Here is a 16,418-nt window from a genome sequence, read left to right as displayed (position 1 = left end):
CTTACTACTAGCTGTTGCTCGCGACTTCGCCCGCGTGAAATTATACAGCCTAAGTTATTAATGGTGAAAGACTTTAAAATCGGCCCAATACTTTTTGAGTTTCTCAATACTTATAAAAAACCAAAAAAAAAATATTTTCTCTTTATAATATTAGTATAGATATAGATTAATTTTAAAAATCAAATCAACTGGTTAAACCTATACCAAACCATGTATTTTTCTACCAAAGTCATGCTTGGGTTTACTTTTGGTTAGTTCACGGTATGTCTAAATACAGTCTAAACTGTACAAGCCAAGTGTGGACCAGGCATTAAGGTCATTCAGCAAATAGAAATAAAGATTATTAAATTACATTTTATACGTAACCTTTTTTTTAAATCTTATTTCAATGGTTTCTTAATTTTTTTTTTATAACAAGGTGGCAAACGAGCAAGCGGCCACCTGAATCCGCCAAAATGGCGAAGCGACCGCTGCCCATAGACATTCGCAACTGCAGATGCGTTGGCTACCCGTATACGACGGAGGAGGAGACGCACATAAAGAGGACATTTCCCCTTCCTATGCATCTCCTCCACCGTCAAATCCTCTTCCCCTTCCCATCCTCTTCTTATAAGAAAATGATGGTAAAGAGAAAGGGATTTAAATTAGGCCTCCGGCACCACACTCATCAGACGAAACACGGAATTGCTTCCATTTCACGCCTGTCTTCTGTGTGGTCGTGGTATTAGTGGGGGCGTGCCGGCCCTGCAGTGCTAAGATGTTAAAGCGGGCACTACCACTGTTAAATATAAGTTTATTAGAATGTTTGGTACTTACTTTTAGTTATAAGATGATTCTATAACTATGTCCAGTGGTGGTTTTCTTGTTGTATTTATACGAATAATTTTATCTGTAAATCCATTTAATCTCGAAAGTTAGATTACCACAGAATTGCCCTTTATTTGTTGTTTATTGCTTATTCATCTGTGTTTCGTCGGATAAGTCGGTGCTGTTGTGTTTATCTTTTTCTTTTTTGGATGGAAATCCACTTGTTTCCTCGTTAACACTTTATCTTCTTCAAAAAGGCTAAACATACAGCATCTTGTAATAAAGAAACTGACTGTTATCTATAGGAGACGCACAACTTTTGGGCACGAGTTTTTGATCGACTTCCCAAAGGAAGGAGGTACTCAATTCGTCTGTATGTTTTTTTTTTGTCAGTATGTAGTCGGTCATCAGTTTTTTTGGATTTCAGGAATTCCCGTAATGACATCAACTTATATCACTATTTAATTTTTTAGTTTTACAAAGATTTATTTTATTCGTTTCCAATAATACCTACGATTTTGGTGTATTCCTTGTTTCCGCCAAGCCCGGTGAATCTGTAAATGCCTTTTCAAGGCTAATAGTGGCTATTTAGTCACAAAAAATCCTTATATCCGAGTGAGTACAATTTGAACTGTGTTATAGAAATTATTTCTAATTATTAAAAATAATGATTCTCTGGAATAGAAATAAAAGAAGAGAGTGTCATTGTGATTGGAATTTTATTACTTCTTAAATGTATAACATTTAAATTATTTGTCAATAAAATTGTCGTGATATCTCAATAGACTTATTGGGGGGATTACCCCCCTCGTGGTGACATTACGTATTTTTTTATAACTCCTCCTCCCAAACTTAACCTTGAAAATTGCATTTTCATTTTCAGTAGCTAACGATTGTTATCTCTAATAAAAACCCAGTTGAATAAATAAGATCATAAATTATGTTTAATTGCCCTTCGAATCACCGCAAATTTAACAATATTTGGATGATAGCTTCATCCATTTTAATTTAATCGCTAACTTTATCTAATAGTATCTCTTCGATAAAAGTCATGGATTACCCGAGTCATAAATTAAAGATGGAAAAATTAGTGTTCGAAAAGTTTAGTACTTATTCAATGGATTTAGGACAGGATTTTTTTGTTGTAATATAATAGAGGTTAGAGGCTAAAGTCTTATGAATTGTTTTACTAGTAATTATCCAGAGTTATACGCGCATATGTTGGCTAATTTTATTCTCCAAAATTCTGTATCTCTTGTTATGATTTCTCCTTTTTCTCTTAGATTATAATTAAAACGTAATTACGACGATTATAACGAAAATAATTAAAACAATATTATGCTTGTAAATAAAATATGCACAACCAGTTTCAGTTATAGTTTACAGAAACTGGTTACTGATAAATATTCTATAATCTTAGAGGTTTATAGTGACATTTGACAGTTCAGTGACATTTCTGTCAGCTGAACGTCAGTTTGTCGGACCAAGACACATAACCTCTATTTTAAGACAAACTTTAACGAACAATATAGTGAGTGAAAAATATAAAAATGAGATTTAATACCGTACTATTTTCGGCACCATTTAATAATTCCGCCAGAGCACCGCAAAGAGAACCTGTTCCGTTTCAAATGCTATTACCACTCAAGCTTAAAAAAACTGTTTCTGGGAAAGGAGATAATCTGAGAGAAGCAGCTTGTATGCAAGAGATTTCATTAATGTTTGCATGCTTCAAGAAACACGAATTCGATCAGCAAGAATGCTTGAAAGAAATAACCGCTTTTCAAGGATGTTACCGCGACTTCAGTGAAAAACTAGCAACAAAAAGAGAGCAAGGGAAAAAAGGTATTTTAGTTCCTGGAGAAAAGAAGTTAACGCACAGACAAGTGAATCAGTTACTTAAAGCGTTTCCACCAAAATAGTATGTAATCAGTTTTTTTAGTTTTATTTTTAGTATAGTGTAAATAAATATTTATGAAAATGATCACTATCATTGATATCCTTTACAGAAGTATGATGGAAATATTCCATAGGTGTGGTAATAGGGGTAGTAAGCCGTAAAAATTGCCAACCTTTGCTACTGGAAATATATTACTTGTTTATATTGATACAGCTTTTAGAACATGAAGGGAGAAAATTATCACCCATTGATTTGGTATATTTGCAATTGGTTATGTACCACATATTGAGTGTACCAAAATTACTTTGATAAATATACAGTTATGATTGTCACTGTCCTTTAACCTCATATGAGTACTATTGTTATGATACTGGGAGAACATTTAATACTTTTGTTCTTAGAGACTAAAGTGAACTTTTCATAGTTAGGAAAAAATGCCAAAACGCCATACATACAAGCCTAAATATGACAGTCTATGGTTTAATTAGGTGTCATCTATCTATACATATAATAAAATTGGAGTGTCCGTAATATCAAAAGAGAAATTCAAGATTTCGGGAAGATCATGTATATGCATTGCTGATAGTGAAAATCGTCTATTTGTCTGTCTGTTTGTCCACAAGCCGCGTTTGTCCTGGGTAATTTCCGAAATGGCTGAACCGACTTTGACTGGACTTACAATAAAGGGTAGATGACATAAACAGGCATATTTTTTATTTTAATATTGTATTTTTCTTTAATACTACTTTTTTATTTTAATATTGGATGGACGAAGTCACATACAACAGCTAGTACATATATAAAATAATTACCAGATGGGTTTTTTTGGGATTCATATTCGTAATAAAACAATAGATAATAATAAAAGTATCTGTAATGTATTGTAATTACATTTAAAATATAAATTATATGTCAATGTTTTAGTAATGTAAATGTATAATTGTAAAATATATAATTATCACTTTGGGGCAGTGTGGATCCATTGTGGTGAGGACACTTGAAGCTCGATGCGGCGCACCGTTATCCATTCATCATCTATTTCGTGCACATTATAAAAACGTTCCAATTCCTCAATTGCTTTATCTTCAAGCTGAAAATGAAAAAGATTTATTGGTGTAACAATAAAATACAAGTTACTCAGATGTAGGAATTTCCTTTTAAGTAATCAATAGGTACTTGTGATAGGAAGTCTCGCTCTTCCGCGTAACACATTATGTTGAGGTATACATACACAATCTATCTATACTAATATAATCAAGCGTAAAAACACACTACTTTGTGGTGTAAGATGTCAGCATAGCATTATAAAGTAGTATATTTTTGCTTTATTATATTAGTATAGATTGCTGCTATTCACAAACAAAGCATAAGATTTATTATCATATAACTAAATCTTCAACTCAAAACACCAAAGGTAAAAAGTTATTTTTTTATACCTGTGTAAGTGCCAATGGCTTTGTCATGATTCTAGAAAAGTCATCTTTCTGCTTCTTTTGGTCAGCCAAAATCTGATTGAACTCAATCGCTTTGGATTTTGGGCTACTACTAGCGATTGGAGCTTCACAAATTTTCCAAGGATTTTTAGGTTTGTCTGGTGGACTTCCTATATTTATTTTATTAGATAAATAATTATCCAAGTTCTGTGGTGTTGATACTTCATTGCCTTGCATGGCTAATTTCTTTCTTTGCTTTTGAGAGAGTTTTGGTCCAATATGATTAACAACTAAGTTGCACTGTGGACTCCAATTCGATTCAGGGAATAATTCCTTAGGAGATTCAGACATACGAGAAGTACTGGGCCCATGAGTTTCTTTAGTCGGAGTCATGACAGTCGAAGAGTTACTCTTAGTCAGTTTAGTAAAAGACTCTGTCGGAGATTCATTGAGAATATCTTTAGCGGTTGTGATAGCTTTAAGTCTTGCTTGAATGACCTTTTGCTGTTTTTGTTGTGCAGACGGTACTTCTATCCATTTGTCCTTTTTCTCTATTTGCTTCTTCTCTTTCTCTTTTCCAATAGAACTTAATGACAGAGTCACATCTCCAGAGGTATCATATGATAGGTCCAGAGATGTAATGGAGCTTACTGACTCATATCTCATTCTGGCTTTCTCACTTTCCGTATATTCAATTTTCTTAGATTGTTTAGATTTTTTTTTATTGGCCTCTAGAATGCTGTCATCTTTCTTTAAATCCTCATCGATAACACTCATGTTGACGGGTGAATTTTTTGCTAACTCATTAACAATTTCATCGGTAGGACTGTTAAAGAATGGTGTTATGATTCTAGACAACATTATGGGATTGAAATTGCGATAATAATGTGATATATCTGCTACTAGAATATCGTCTAGTAAATCGAGGGAACGATTTTCTAGTATATTGCATATGTTAAGACCAATGAATTCCATACAACATTGTTTGAGTTGTGTGGCGTTGTATGTGTGTGCGAATTGGCAGAGTTCGGCGCAGTTTTTTAATGTAATTAAACTTGCTAATGTGACTTCACACATTTCTCTAATACGTGTTATTAACAGTTGGTCCGCTACTATAAGCATGCTGCATATAAAATCAATGCTGTCAGAATTTTCAATTTCGGGACAACGATCAGTGTAGAGGAAGTTAATAATTGGCAATAGAATGCTGTAGTTTATTGGTAGAGTAACTGTTGACATAGTTTCACTCTGTAAATAAAAAAAATTATCATTAGTATTAGATAATCAAAAAAGATTGATCAGTGAATAGTCAATACTAGTTTAAAAACTTATTCAAATATATAAAATCGTAAAATATAACGATATATTAATTTGTAAAGTATAAATTGACAACAGAAAAAGTGAGTTTGACGAATAATTAACAACACGTGATGCATATTATCGATTACAAGACTAACTGGATTTCGGACATAATCTACAGGGATTAGCCGCGGGCAAAAGATTTGCCGATTCCTCCCACCAACACTGATGGAGTCTTACGTCTGCTCAATGACGTCATGAGGTTATCGGTAAAGTTGGACACGATTAATAACACAAAATATTCATTATACAGGGTGTTCATTACCTCGGTCCAGGAATGCATGAACATTCCATTAAAGTAGTCAAGTCTTGCAGCTAGTACACATTTGTGTGCTGGCAGGAGCGTGCCATCTTTGCAGCATACATTTGTATCCACCAGCTGAGGGAAGGACTCGCGGTCGAACGCCGGACTGCTCTTAGTATGTGTTGCACTTTCCTTTACATGTATTATGCCATCCCTGTAACTAATAAGTGATAGCTTGCTTTAAAGCTGTTCACTTGGCCAGTAGCACTCACTGGACTGGCATGTGAACACTAGCCGGTATGTGAACACTAGCTGGCATGTGAACACATGCATAATCTCGGCTACTGTCCAACTGTAATAATAATGTGTGAACAAGTGGAAACAATTGTAGGTTTGGTTTGATGAGCGTTCGAGTCTTAATTTTAGTCCTCTCTTACATGGAAGGGATAGAAGGGTAAGTAGATTTAGCGGAGAATGGGATACCTATGTAAGGTAAATATCCACTTTCTGTCTCTTCTGTTGATTTAAGTAAGCAGATGTCTACGGGCCGTGATCGCTTCGCTATTTCGGCGAATTCAGGTGACTCGCTTATCTGTCACCTTACTATTAAACAAATTGTGATACACTTATTGGAGAAATAATTCAAAGATGTATGAAGTCAACCCGCAGAGTGCCAACGGGACTAGGAACAACTTAGGGTAGGCTCAGGTGATATATACTTACTAGTACTTATCCAGCAGTTTATGCAGTGCCATAACTTTGAGTCGCTTAGCGCTAGCTTGCAGCAACTTGACGGGGTCGCAGTGCGCGCTGCGCGGCGGCGTGTCTGCGCTGCGCCGGTGTTTATTGTTACGTTTATGCTGACCATTATATACTTCGAACGCAGATACTTCCTTTGGATTCTCTATATAAAATATAAATTACTCGGTTATGCCCGTGACTCTGTCCGCGTGGAATTAAAAAAGTATTTAGCCTATGTCTCCTTTCGGACTATGATCTATGCCAAATTTCATCCAGATTCGTTCAGCAGTTTAGGCTCTCTCTAACAAACATCCATCCATCCATTTAAACATTCACATTTATAATATAAGTATGATATACTTATAAAATATACATTATATACTGTCATAATTTTTTAAACATTGAATGTAAAACAGTATAAAACAGGAAAAATCTCAATGTCCGTATAATGCAGGCAAAAATATCAACATTTTTCAAAATAACATTGTAATAAAATATAATTTTGTGTCTACATGTACATTAGTAGTAGTAGTAGTAGTACCTTTTTAGTAATAGTCCACTAAATACATTTTTTTAAAGAATATTTAAATAAATTCTTACCAACAGCATCAATTTCTATATCCACTTCGTTTTTTTCCTTCTTAATAACCGCATTTAAGTCTTCCTTTCTTATCTTTAGACGACATGGTCCCAATTCGGTGACGTCACAACTTCCAGTATACATATAATGTAATATCCTTTCAAATACTTCAGGGTGAACATTATCTAAACACACTATAGGCTTATCATCTGCATTTGTGCGTGATTCTTCATACATTTTGTATAAATATTCACTACTGGATGCGACTATGAATATGTGCGCTGGGTACAATTTGTTATTAACCTAGTAAGAAAGATATTTTTAATTTAATTTGTCTATTTCTTACATTTTAGAGTTATTTTAATAGACTAAGCCTTTCTTAACTTTAATTTATGTTAATTTCTAGGTGAAAAAAATCAAGATTTACAATACTGTAAGAACTAAATAATTGAAATTTTCCTATTATGATTATTTTAAGTAAGTAATAGTATTATATTTATTTAAATTACATTTACCTTAAATATGACATCATGTAAAATATCATCTTCGGTAGCCAGATCCAATAAAGATTCCATATGTTTGGACATAAGTGACGGAGGAAGTTCTGGCAGAGATGTTAAACCACATGTTGGTTTTATCTAAAACAAAGAATCACATAAAAATACTAGCGGTTGTTCGCGACTTTGTCTGCGTGAAATTACAAAATAATAAAAAAGCTTATGTGTACTCAGCGATAACATAGCTTTTAATGGTTAAAGAATCTTTGGAACCAGTCCAATAATTTTTTAGTTATTTCAATACATACAAAAATCCAAAAATACAAATCTTTCTTCTTTATAATATTGGTATAGATAGAGATTGAAAACTAGGAGCTTACTTTTAATACCGTGTTATTAATAATGAGCAAGAAAGAGATGGGTATATATGGACAAACAAGAGAGAAAGAGATAGAGCATACTTACTTGCAAACAAGCGAAATTCAATCCTTCATTATCAACTGAAATAGACACTGCTCTGTGTATATTAGGTATTTTAGTTATCCTCACTGAAGTACAGTCGTCCTTTTCTAAGAACAATACTAATGAAGATTTATTGCTGTCCTTGTCTCTCTTAGCGGGTTGTATCGCTGGTCCTGTTTTTCTCGATATGTTACCGATATACGCTTCACCATACTTTGTTATGAAATACAACGCATCGTGCGTTAAAGCCACGTGGGATATTAAAATTTGATGATTCAGACCGAAAACACATCTGTAACATTTTTAATGTTTTATAATACATTTAAACAACAATAAAACTACGATTTTTTTTAGTAATGATAATAAAAATGCGTAAACTCAAATATTTGGTCCTTCGAGCCGGATCGATCAACAACACTTCTGATTATTTTATTGACAGTTATTTAGAACAACAAAATAAGACCTAATATTGTAGATAGCGACAAGCGCCAATAGCCTAATGGTTTGGAGTACGGACTACCGATCTTGCGGTCGAAGGTTCGAATCCCCACATTCGACTATTGTCGTGAACCATATCCTAGCACAAGCTTAAGGCTTAGTTGTATTGGTTAAAGGAAATATTAGTAAATTAACAAAAATCTACTATTTTTTACAAAAACAAAGATATAATTACTTTTCAAGAAATCTATTTAAACAGACTTGTAAAACAACAGTTACCTTGTAAGACGATTGTTTGTATCCTGCCAGATATGTAGTTGTCCGACATTGGTGAGCAACAACACTGTTACTCGCGAATAAATGTTTTGGTCGCTTACTTTGCTTTCTACACATACTTGACGCAAGTTTATTTGCCTATTAAAACATAAATATTACAAAGGTATACATTTTTGAGTAATAGAAATATAAATAAATGCATGCGTAAGTAATTGTGTTACAGATAGGGAAGTACAATAAAATATATATTTATATGATAAAAAGTTTACAAGGAAAATTGTACTTTTAGCCGCATGTGGAGGTATATTCTTTTAAATTTATATGCTTACTTAATAACAATTTTCTTGCACAAATACTTATGCAGGAGGTAAACATCGCCGCGGCTTGTAGTGAACACTGTAGCGGCATCCGAAGTAGCCACCAGTTGAATTTCCGTCTGATCTTTTGTGTTTATAGAAACGGCCACCTAAAGATAAGTATTTTTTAACAAAATCGAAAAACAAAAAATAACAGAACACTAAAGGCCTGTCCCACCAAATTGTAAATTGTTTGATAAATCAACGTGTAAAATATGTGATGGAAATGTCGGATTCTGTTCCCTTATCTGAAAGTGACGTAATTTTTAAGCTATCTGAGCCTTTATCAGCCACTGGTGGGACAGGCCTTAACCATATAAGACTTTTTCCCTATAATCTTACTCGTTTAGGTAATGGCACCACTTTGTCCTCTTGTGGATGCCCCAGTTGCCCCAGGTTGGTGCCCCACGTGTAGACCACGCGGGGGTTCCAAGCCACCGCGTGCAGTCGTCCCGCACACACTCCCAAAGGGTCGGCTAATTTTAACAGTGGTTTAGTTGAACCCAATTTTATAACTGTTGGCGTTTTTGCGGTGGATGAACTGATATTATCTGTCGAGTTTAGTCCGTATTGGACAACCTGGAATTTAAAAATTTTCATAGTTTAGACAGAAATGGACTTACTAACAAAATGTTACATTTTAATTAGTTGTAATTAATATTTAAGTTTGTATTTTGTTCCGGTACTAAATTCTGACAAGTAACTATTTCAAAATACGTTTATACCTTAGAAAGAAGTTACCGTTTATTAAAGGTAGTAGTATCTAAGGTTATTTAATTAATTAGTTCTTTTAAATTTCAAAACACGGTTTTCTTTTTTTTATGCATGGTGTGGCAATATCAAGTGTTCGTAGACTTACCGCCCCACTCTGCAGCAGGAAGACGGTCGAGGTGAGGGTAATAGCCGCAGCAAGGCAGGGCTCGGGCAGGCGCAGCTGGGCGGGGCGCAGCGCGGTGCTGGGCGGGCCGCCCGCGCGCGCCGTCTGCCCCGCGCACCACGCCTCCCCGCCCGCCGTCTGCCCCGACTCGCACACCCACACGCTATGGAACTTGCCTAAGCAAACCTACGGATACCACGAGTTGTGAGAATCATAATAGAATTTATATAATTATGCTATAGCTCTTCGTATAGGATTAATCCTAGGGAAATCTTATAGCAATGTCAACATATCTAGATTACTAGAATTTACGGCATTTCCTAATATTAAACGAAAATTAATATTTGGAATACTAATGCTAGGTTGTTGAAAGTTCCATTTATTTTATCATTACCTAGTGATTAGGTTGACGTTAGTTTTAACGAAGTAAAACTCAAATAAATTAGTTCGGAAACGCATGAAGTTATCAAAGTCATCAATGTTATCAAACCAAAAACGCTAACGAATGGTTATAGCTGGGAATCCGGCCGTAGATCGTCTAGTCATTCAAAAAGAAACTTATGTAATAGATTAGAATAAAGCAACTGAGTAGGCTTGCGGTAAACGAAGCATACGATACCGTGATGTGATACGAAAACGTATCAGTTTTCTAGTTTACATTTTATTGTATAGGTATACCTTTAGCATTTACGCTGCTTGTAATTTGCATTTATATCCGATACTATAATAAAAAAATTAACACCTTTCCTGATCAATCGGATACAAATCGAGGGGAGTTTTATACTGAAATTAAAAAGCATGAAATTTTATATTTCCTATTTATTGTAATTGATGATTTAAACGATAGGGCACGACTCCATCGCCTCTGTACGGATACGTATCAAACTTGTAGCTCTGAGCGGGATTGACCGCTGATATCACTCGCACCACCTTCTTCGGAGGTTCCTCCGCATACATTGTGTTGCGAGAACTCAATCGCTTCGGTACAACAACCTTCACCTCCTTATTCTCAGGCAAACTGCTGGTCGACTGCGCTTTTGGCGGAGTCGGCTTTATTGGTTGCCAGCTATTCGGATTTACTAATGGACCACCTTTTATTATACAAGAGGCAAACGAAATTATAAGGAAATAAGAAAGAAAAGAAGTTACAGCATAGAATATGAACGTTCCCTTGTTCTCTTTTATAGCTTCTCTCAATGCATCGAAACAGCCGTAAGTTTTAAAACTACCCACGGTAGACGAATTTAATTTCGTACAGTTAGGATCCAAGGGAATAAGTTTGGTCATATTTTTCAACACGCAACATTGTACCGGGTTTGAAAAGCCGGGATTTTTCTTCTGCCATTCAGAGTTATCAAAATCTTTATAATTATTAGCGCCACAGCATTCGTAATTCACCATAACATAGTCCCATAGGAATGACATTAAATCGTTTTCCCTTCCGTAGTAATTACGTATCGTTGATTGTAAATATCGTCTAGTAGGTAGGTTGTTCGAGTAAATATTATATGTACCGGTGACAAAGAACAACCAAAAGGCAGTACATGATATAACGGTTACCAGGAAAACATAACATTTGACAGCGCATTTCATTTTACATCCTGCGCCAAAGATTCCGCAACAGGAAGTGAACATTGTAATAGCGGAAAGAATTAGTACGATCGTCGACAACGGAGTGAACCATAGTTTTAAGTTCACGACGCTGGCGATTATTGGGATCATATGGCTTTTGGTTACAGTAAGATTAACTTCTTTAAACATTTCCGTGTTGAGAATACACCACACGCAGGCGACGCAAACAATGCTTGCCATTGAAAAGAAGGTGACATTTGTACAACTGAGGCAAGTACGAGGTAAACTAGTTGTATGCATTTTATTTAAAATTCTTCAACTACTAAAATAAACATATAAAAATTATACATTTTCGCCGTCATTTTGACATGTGATTGATTTGTTTGTCATTAGAAAAATATGATTTTGATAATCTATGATTTGTTATACCAATTCGGAAGAGTTTTAATAACTAGAAAAATATTGACAAAACACGGTTACAGTTTTTATGACTGGTAAACGAAGAAGCAGTCGCCGTAATTCGCCAAAATAGCGAAGTGAGGCTTATTATTTGTAGATGTATTGTTAAACTTTAATCAGTAAACACAAATAGCCTTCTGTTTAATATACGGATTTTCGTTCACGTGATCGAGGGTTCGAATCCCATTATCGACTATTGTCATAAACCATTCCTAGCACAAGCCTAGATGGAATGGCATAAGAAATATTGTTAAATCAACAAAAATATGCTAATCTATATAATAATGGGGAAAGATTTGTATTTTGTACGTATTAACTAACTCAAAAACTACTGAGCCAGTTTTAAAAAGTCTTTAGAAAGTTGATTTATCTGTAAGTACAATAAGCTATATTTTTTACTGTTTTAATTTCACGCGGATGAAGTTGCGAGCAACAGCTAGTATTTCATATAAAAAAGCAACTCAGTTACACTCAAGACGTACTTTGGCCCACCAGCACTGTAAATAAGTAATTAAATTACAATTACCTGTTTAACAGAGTTGTTAGTCCGGCTGAAAGATGTAAGTAGATCAGGTGCATTACGTTGCTGCTGGGTGCCCGTACCCAGGGTGTAGTTAGAGTTGGTACCCCACACATACACATCACTAGGCTGCTCACCAATATGTTTGTAAATGTAGTGACGGTCAAGCATCGCATGGTCTAATGCGGTGTAATCATCTTTGTCAACTATATCTGTGTTTACACCTGGAAATTGTTTATAATCAAATAATGCATATTTAAAATATAGGTTATTTTGTAAAAACATGTCCCCAACAACTATAGACAACGAGAGAAACCAATGCATAGTCAACCTCTGAAATTCTAGAAATCTATACCTACTTTTAGGTCTCTTTCACATGTCATTTTCTTAATAAAAAAATCCTTATGTTAATCAAATTACCTAGTTTTATCAGAGCAACAGCAGAATGTATCTGGCCATAGAAAATAGATCTATGCAACGGCGTATATCCAGATTCACGATCTCTTGCATTCACAAATGCTTCCATAGAGTGTCGCAATAACCATTCCATCAGCTGGTTTCTGCCACGAGAAGCTGTCATATGCAATGCTGTACGACCCTGTGAAGTTTACAACCAGTTAAAGATAATAATCTCAAACTACAGATAAAGTGCTCAGGCACTCTATTTAAGGTCATACCTTATTTTTTTGGTACATTAGCTTTCATATGAAAAAAATCGAATTAAAAAGGACTTTAGTAGTCAATGTATTCTTTCTGACTATTGTATTTATATCAAGCTAGCGTTCCCCTGCGACTCCGTTCGCGTGAAATTAAAAAAACTAAGAAGCCTATGTGTTGTTCCAGACTATTGTCTACATATACCAAATATACCAAAATAAACCAAATTCCATCTAAATCTCCTCAGCCGTGTAGGCTACAAACTCTAACAAACATCCATCCATCCTTCTAAACTTTCGCATTTATAATATTGATTTTTGCAGCTATTCTATAGTTACATGTTAGCAAACATCCATCCATCCTAAATAATAAGATTAATAAGAAAAGTATCAAACAAAATGAGAAAGTATTTTGTTGAATTATGTCAAGTATGGAAGGTCAATAGTGAATACACTACTTTCTGTGTATTATATAAATTGCATAACATTTTAAATGTTTCTGCAATATACATTCTTGGCATAATGTCAAATGTAATACTCAGTGCTGTTACTTCAAAATAATTAATTTTGTTTTCACTATCATTACTTATCTTACTAATATTACAAATGTTAAAGTTTAGATGGAAGGATGTTTGTTAGAATTTGTAGCTTAAACTGCGGAATGGATCTTGATGAAATTTAGCATAGATGTAGAGGATAGTCTGTAAAATCTCATGAGCAAGTGGCCTTTTTTATTTTTATGGATGGAGTTGTAGGCAAAAGTTAGTTTATAAATTTTTGATACAAAACAAAGACCGAATAAAGTATGGATGGATTCTGTGAAAAAGGATATGCTTAAGAAAGGAATGGATTCAGATATGACAGCTGATAGAGATGTATGGAAGAGCAGCACATACTGTGCTGACCCTCCGTTAGGGATAAGGGCAAGTGGATGTTGATACAAAACATTAAATCTTACCTCAAAATCAAAAGCCTTGGTGAAGTTAGCACAAGTTGCTTTAATAAAGCTTGCTAAGCATTCATCACTTACACATCTTTTGGTTATGGCACTTGTAAGTGACTGGCCACATCTTTTAGACCTACACCGTCTGGTGCAGTCTATATCTAAATTTATTTTACTCATTTTTTAATTAAATTTCCAGAAAAAACATTAAAAAAATATCATCCAATTAATTGGTCCACTAACTTTAATACTAAGACCTAGTATCATTTATTTATTCTATGTATATTGCCAGGTACTAGAAGATATGGAAAATATTTACATAGACTTAATACTACACTAGAGCGAGTGCTCTAATGTAGCTCCAAAAGGAGCTACAAATATCTTCTTAGAAGCACATAATGGTTGTGTAGACCCACTGAAAATAAAGAGACATATAAGATTTTGTTTGAATATTTGAGTAATTACACAAAAGCCAGTTTATATCTGATAAAGTATATAATTTCATAATACTTTTAATACTTCATTTGAAAATGTAAATCTTATCAGAATCGTTTTCCAATTATGACGTTTAACACGATAATTTTAGACCGGTGTTTTAACTTGGAGATGTAAGTCATTAGAATTACCATCAAAATTGTAAACACAAGATGATATTTTTAAATAAATTAATATAGTTATAATTAAATTTAAGCAAAAATAGTATTACCTTTAGACGTAAACAGATTTCCGTATAGTTCCGGCTACCGAGAATAGATTACAACTCATATTTCACGTTACACAACCGGTTGTTAGGCACATAAGATGTAGTCAAACGGTTATCACATAAAGCAACAAAGTAATTTGGATAAATTAGAAATTCCTAATATTATCCACCTCTAACTCTATCTTTGACCGCTGACAAATAATGACAAAATTCCAATTTATCATGTCAAAATTATTTTACAAAAAGACAAAAACGCTACAACAACAACAGATTAAAAAAATGCAATTTTGTTTGAAATAACTATTGTTGTTGGATTTTCAAGCACCGTTATTTTATTAATGAAGTCAGCTGGTTAAGATTTAAAGTAATATAGAATATAGAATTAACTTCTAATGAAAAAAAAAATAAACTGGATGTGTGCAATCCATATGTTCTAAATGTCAAAATAGCGCTTATTGACAGATGACAGATGGCTTGAATGAAAATTCTATATTGTGTAATCGAAAAGCAAAAAGTTAAACTGAATTCGGGAATATATTATCCCAAAATTTAACAATGTTTAAGGTTTTGAGTCATACGACACGATTGTCTCGACAAGCTATATCGGGGTAATTTTTATGTTTAAAAAATCATTATGCTTATTAGTACTACTGTACTATAAATCTTATTTTTATTTCTAGACCATCGTATTTGATATCTAATACAAGACTTTCTTCAACCAATGATCCAGCAGCTCGCAAGGAAGCGCCAAAAATCGATAACGAAACAGTTTTAGCTTTGCCACAGGAAGCAAAAGAGAAAAGTGCTCTTGAGTCAACAATATCTGTCCCTAAGAAGGTAAGTATTCTCAGTTTAATCACAGATGAGTTAGCGAACTAAAAGAGTTAATTAGTTATGATAACAACTCTGTACTGACTAATTCTTGCAATAGTAGTTTTAACAATTTTTTTCATTCCCAATAAAATTTCAGGTTGACATTACTCCAATTTCCGGTGTCCCAGAGGAGCATATTAAAACTCGTAGAGTCCGTATTTACCAGCCACCCAAAAATGCTATGCAGAGTGGGACTAACAATACCCATCACTGGGAAATGGAATTTGACAATCGCCAACGTTGGGAGAACCCATTGATGGGTTGGACTTCCACTGGAGACCCACTATCCAACATGAAGGTTCAGTTTTCATCCCCTGAAGATGCTATTGAACATTGTGAAAAGAATGGTTGGTTCTGGTATTTGGATACTCCGAAATTAGAAAAAGAGTTCAAGCCCAAGAGCTATGGGATTAACTTTTCATGGAATCGCCGTACTAGGGTATCAACAAAGTAATGTTTTTCATTTTTAGAACTATGTAGAAATACAGAATAATGTGTTAATTTGACAGTGTATTTCTTTAATTCCCTTTAATCCTTAACTTTTATGTTACTAAAGTAAATTTAATGTGGTGTTAACTTATTTTTCTAAGATAGACTGCTACAGAGAGATTTAAGGTTTTTTCAGATTGTGTTTTTGAATTATCTCTATAAGAACAAACTTTTTCTTTATTTAACTTATTTTGTGAGACATTTCTGTGCTTTAATTTATATGTTCAAAAAAT

At 34.2% G+C, this 16,418-nt stretch overlaps 4 protein-coding genes across 4 annotated transcripts; 2 read left to right on the top strand and 2 right to left on the bottom strand.

The window, feature by feature from the left end:
* Window positions 1-2,262: 2,262 nt before the first annotated feature.
* On the top strand, window positions 2,263-2,738 carry LOC106102237. The gene has a single exon (XM_013281659.1). It carries the CDS (start codon window positions 2,358-2,360, stop codon window positions 2,727-2,729), a length of 372 nt encoding a protein of 123 aa, XP_013137113.1. The 5' UTR covers window positions 2,263-2,357; the 3' UTR covers window positions 2,730-2,738.
* An 839-nt stretch (window positions 2,739-3,577) lies between these two features.
* On the bottom strand, window positions 3,578-15,039 carry LOC106102426 (inhibitor of Bruton tyrosine kinase). Its single transcript, XM_013281902.1, has 15 exons — window positions 14,827-15,039; window positions 14,136-14,535; window positions 12,942-13,119; window positions 12,528-12,745; window positions 9,953-10,156; window positions 9,436-9,672; window positions 9,067-9,203; window positions 8,741-8,875; window positions 8,027-8,315; window positions 7,580-7,702; window positions 7,085-7,367; window positions 6,467-6,647; window positions 5,765-5,963; window positions 4,144-5,388; window positions 3,578-3,797 (listed from the first exon to the last, which is right to left on the bottom strand). The coding sequence occupies exons 2-15, from the start codon at window positions 14,298-14,300 to the stop codon at window positions 3,666-3,668; spliced, it is 3,726 nt and encodes a 1,241-aa protein (XP_013137356.1). The 5' UTR covers window positions 14,301-14,535; window positions 14,827-15,039; the 3' UTR covers window positions 3,578-3,665.
* LOC106102427 (tetraspanin-1-like) lies at window positions 10,772-12,253 on the bottom strand. The gene has a single exon (XM_013281903.1). It carries the CDS (start codon window positions 11,840-11,842, stop codon window positions 10,790-10,792), a length of 1,053 nt encoding a protein of 350 aa, XP_013137357.1. The 5' UTR covers window positions 11,843-12,253; the 3' UTR covers window positions 10,772-10,789.
* Window positions 15,040-15,273: 234 nt separating the features above from the next.
* On the top strand, window positions 15,274-16,202 carry LOC106102218 (NADH dehydrogenase [ubiquinone] iron-sulfur protein 4, mitochondrial). The gene is made up of 3 exons (XM_013281638.1): window positions 15,274-15,431; window positions 15,504-15,660; window positions 15,794-16,202. The coding sequence occupies exons 1-3, from the start codon at window positions 15,379-15,381 to the stop codon at window positions 16,148-16,150; spliced, it is 567 nt and encodes a 188-aa protein (XP_013137092.1). The 5' UTR covers window positions 15,274-15,378; the 3' UTR covers window positions 16,151-16,202.
* Window positions 16,203-16,418: the final 216 nt, after the last annotated feature.

This window comes from Papilio polytes, unplaced genomic scaffold (assembly GCF_000836215.1).
Source record: "Papilio polytes unplaced genomic scaffold, Ppol_1.0 DF823923.1, whole genome shotgun sequence".
NCBI classification, from domain to species: Eukaryota; Metazoa; Arthropoda; class Insecta; order Lepidoptera; family Papilionidae; genus Papilio; species Papilio polytes.
Note: the sequence above shows the minus strand (reverse complement) of the source record. Positions and strands in the feature narration are given on the sequence as shown.

Coding starts and splice junctions, on each gene's coding strand:
- LOC106102237 (XM_013281659.1), top strand. CDS start 2,358: ATGAGATTTAATACCGTACTATTTTCGGCACCATTTAATAATTCCGCC.
- LOC106102427 (XM_013281903.1), bottom strand. CDS start 11,842: ATGCATACAACTAGTTTACCTCGTACTTGCCTCAGTTGTACAAATGTC.
- LOC106102426 (XM_013281902.1), bottom strand. CDS start 14,300: ATGAGTAAAATAAATTTAGATATAGACTGCACCAGACGGTGTAGGTCT. Junction 12,746..12,941: donor TGTTGCTCTGATAAAACTAG/GTAATTTGATTA, acceptor AACAATTTCCAG/GTGTAAACACAGATATAGTT. Junction 5,389..5,764: donor TCATGCATTCCTGGACCGAG/GTAATGAACACC, acceptor TTTTATTTACAG/AGTGAAACTATGTCAACAGT.
- LOC106102218 (XM_013281638.1), top strand. CDS start 15,379: ATGTTTAAGGTTTTGAGTCATACGACACGATTGTCTCGACAAGCTATA. Junction 15,432..15,503: donor TCTCGACAAGCTATATCGGG/GTAATTTTTATG, acceptor TTTTATTTCTAG/ACCATCGTATTTGATATCTA. Junction 15,661..15,793: donor CAATATCTGTCCCTAAGAAG/GTAAGTATTCTC, acceptor ATAAAATTTCAG/GTTGACATTACTCCAATTTC.